The 2,194-nt window shown below is 49.4% G+C and overlaps 1 protein-coding gene across 1 annotated transcript; it reads left to right on the top strand.

The window, feature by feature from the left end:
* The first annotated feature begins 1,912 nt into the window (after positions 1-1,912).
* LOC116070801 (40S ribosomal protein S29-like) lies at positions 1,913-2,059 on the top strand. The gene has a single exon (XM_031342243.1). The coding sequence runs from the start codon at positions 1,913-1,915 to the stop codon at positions 2,057-2,059; it is 147 nt and encodes a 48-aa protein (XP_031198103.1).
* Positions 2,060-2,194: the final 135 nt, after the last annotated feature.

Below are 2,194 nucleotides of genomic sequence, written 5' to 3'. Positions count from 1 at the left end.
TGTTTTGTTTTGTTTTTCGAGACAGGATTTCTCTGTATAGCCTTGGCTGTCCTGGAACTCACTCTGTAGGCCAGGCTGGTCTCGAACTCAGAAATCTGCCTGCCACTGCCTCCCAAGTGCTGGGATTAAAGCCGTGCGCCACCACCGCCCAACCATGTCAGCCTTTCTCATTCCCAGTTTGTGTCAGGACTCTTGTTCTTTTAATAGTCGCAAAGCTCTTACCAACAGTCAGAGCAACATGGATATGCTTGTTTGATTGCTATCTTCCCAGTGGTCAAAAGCCTTGGAGAAGAGACACCTTGTCTCCTGAGAGGCTCTGCCAGACCCTGACCAATACAGATGCAGATGCTCACAGACAACCATGGGATTGAGCATAGGAACCCCAATGGAAGAGCTACGGGAAGGACTGAAGGAGCTGAAGGGGTTTGCAACCCCATAGGAAAAACAATATCAACCAACCAGACCCTCCCAGAGCTCCCAGGGACTAAACCACCAACCAAAGAGTACACATAGAGGGACCCATGATTCTAGCTGCATATGTAGCAGAGGATGGCCTTACCTGATATCAATGGGAGGGAAGGCCCTTGGTCCTGTGGAGGCTCGGTGCTCCAGTATAGGGGAATGCTAGGGCAGTGAGGCAGGAGTGGGTGAGTAGGGGTTGGAGCACCCTCATAGAAGCAGGGGAGAGGGGATAGGGGGATTGCAGAGGGGAAACCAGGAAGGGGGATAACATTTGAAATGTAAATAAATAAAATAACTGTGTGTGTGTGTGTGAGAGAGAGAGAGAGAGAGAGAGAGAGAGAGAGAGAGAGAGAGAGAGAGAGAGAGAGAGAGGAGAGAGAGAGAGAGAAAGGGGTGGCAGCTGTCTAAAGCACAGGCACACTAGCCCAGCCCATCCACCTCTGCCACTGCCACCTAGAAGAGTCCCCTTTTCAAGCTCCATTCTCTGTCTTCATCACAGCTGTTTGTGACACTCCTTGTGGCCTGACCCAGAAGAAAAGGAAGGATGTCTCAGACACCTGTCCTTCACTAGGACAAAGTAGCTTAATTGTTCCCATTATCTTCGAGCTTTTACTATTCTTGCCATTGACCTTCCTTTCCAAAGACGGAGGATGCTGCCGTGGCTCCTAATGAGCATGCTCATGGGCTTGACTCAGCTGGCCATGAAGGAGAAGCCCATCCTTTTATCCAGTAGTTGGTATGAGAAAGGCGGGGTGTGGGGAGCTCCTTGTGGCGAGCACCCTCAGGAAATCCCTTGTGTGATGCGGGCACTTCAGAAACAGAGGCCGGTCCTCAGGAGAATCTGCATAGGAGGGAGACTGAGCAGGCTCTTCTTCCCCTAAGGTGCAAACAGGGATGGAAGCCTCAAGCAGGCTTCCCAGGTCCCTGTTCTTGCCCCTCAACCAGGCACTGGATTTAGTTGTCAGCAAGTTGACACTTGCTTGTACTCAGAACACAGTGCTCCTCCCCACTGCCCCAGCTCTCCTCTAGGAGTCACTGCGACTTCCAGCACCTGGTTGTTTGTAAATTGATCTGTCTGCTTCCAGAGCAAACATCTGCCATCACTCTGGCCTGTTTGAGCAACCTATCCTACTCCACAGACTGACGCAGGCAGGGAGCTAGGCAGCATAGTATTCAAGTCCCAGATTTTCAAGCCAACTATTGAAAGAGAGGGGTTCCTGAACTCACAGAGATTTACCGTGTAGATGAGACAGGCAAAACAGGACCAAGCTGAAGGAAGGAGGGAGAGTCTGAGCTGTGATCGAAGTACCTGGGTACAGTTATGCCCGGAGCTTTCTGCTCTTGAATTTTCAGTTACCGAAAGCCTTTCTGGAAGATTCTGTATTAACTGCATTTCTGTTCATTAAAATTGAAATAGGGCTTTTTTCCTCATTGGGTGTCTGAAGGCAAAATGGGTCACCAGCAGCTCTACTGGAGTCACCCATGGAAGTTCGGCCAGTGTTCTCGCTCTTGCTGTGTCTGTTCTAACTGCCACGGTCTGATCCGAAAATACGGTCTGAACATGTGCTGTCAGTGTTTCCGTCAGCAAAGGACATAGCCTTCATTAGGTTGGACTAAGCGACCCTGAATGGATTATTCGACTGCCTACCAAGTGGAACTGATCATGCTAGTCTTTGTGCACAAAGAATAAAACTGTGAAGATCTTTTTTTAAAAAAAAAAACAAAACAAAAC

The sequence above is a fragment of the Mastomys coucha genome, unplaced genomic scaffold, assembly GCF_008632895.1.
Source record: "Mastomys coucha isolate ucsf_1 unplaced genomic scaffold, UCSF_Mcou_1 pScaffold22, whole genome shotgun sequence".
NCBI classification, from domain to species: Eukaryota; Metazoa; Chordata; class Mammalia; order Rodentia; family Muridae; genus Mastomys; species Mastomys coucha.
This window is presented reverse-complemented; position numbering and strand designations above follow the sequence as displayed.

What these genes read in the sequence shown, in the direction of transcription:
- LOC116070801 (XM_031342243.1), top strand. Translation starts at nt 1,913, where the DNA reads ATGGGTCACCAGCAGCTCTACTGGAGTCACCCATGGAAGTTCGGCCAG.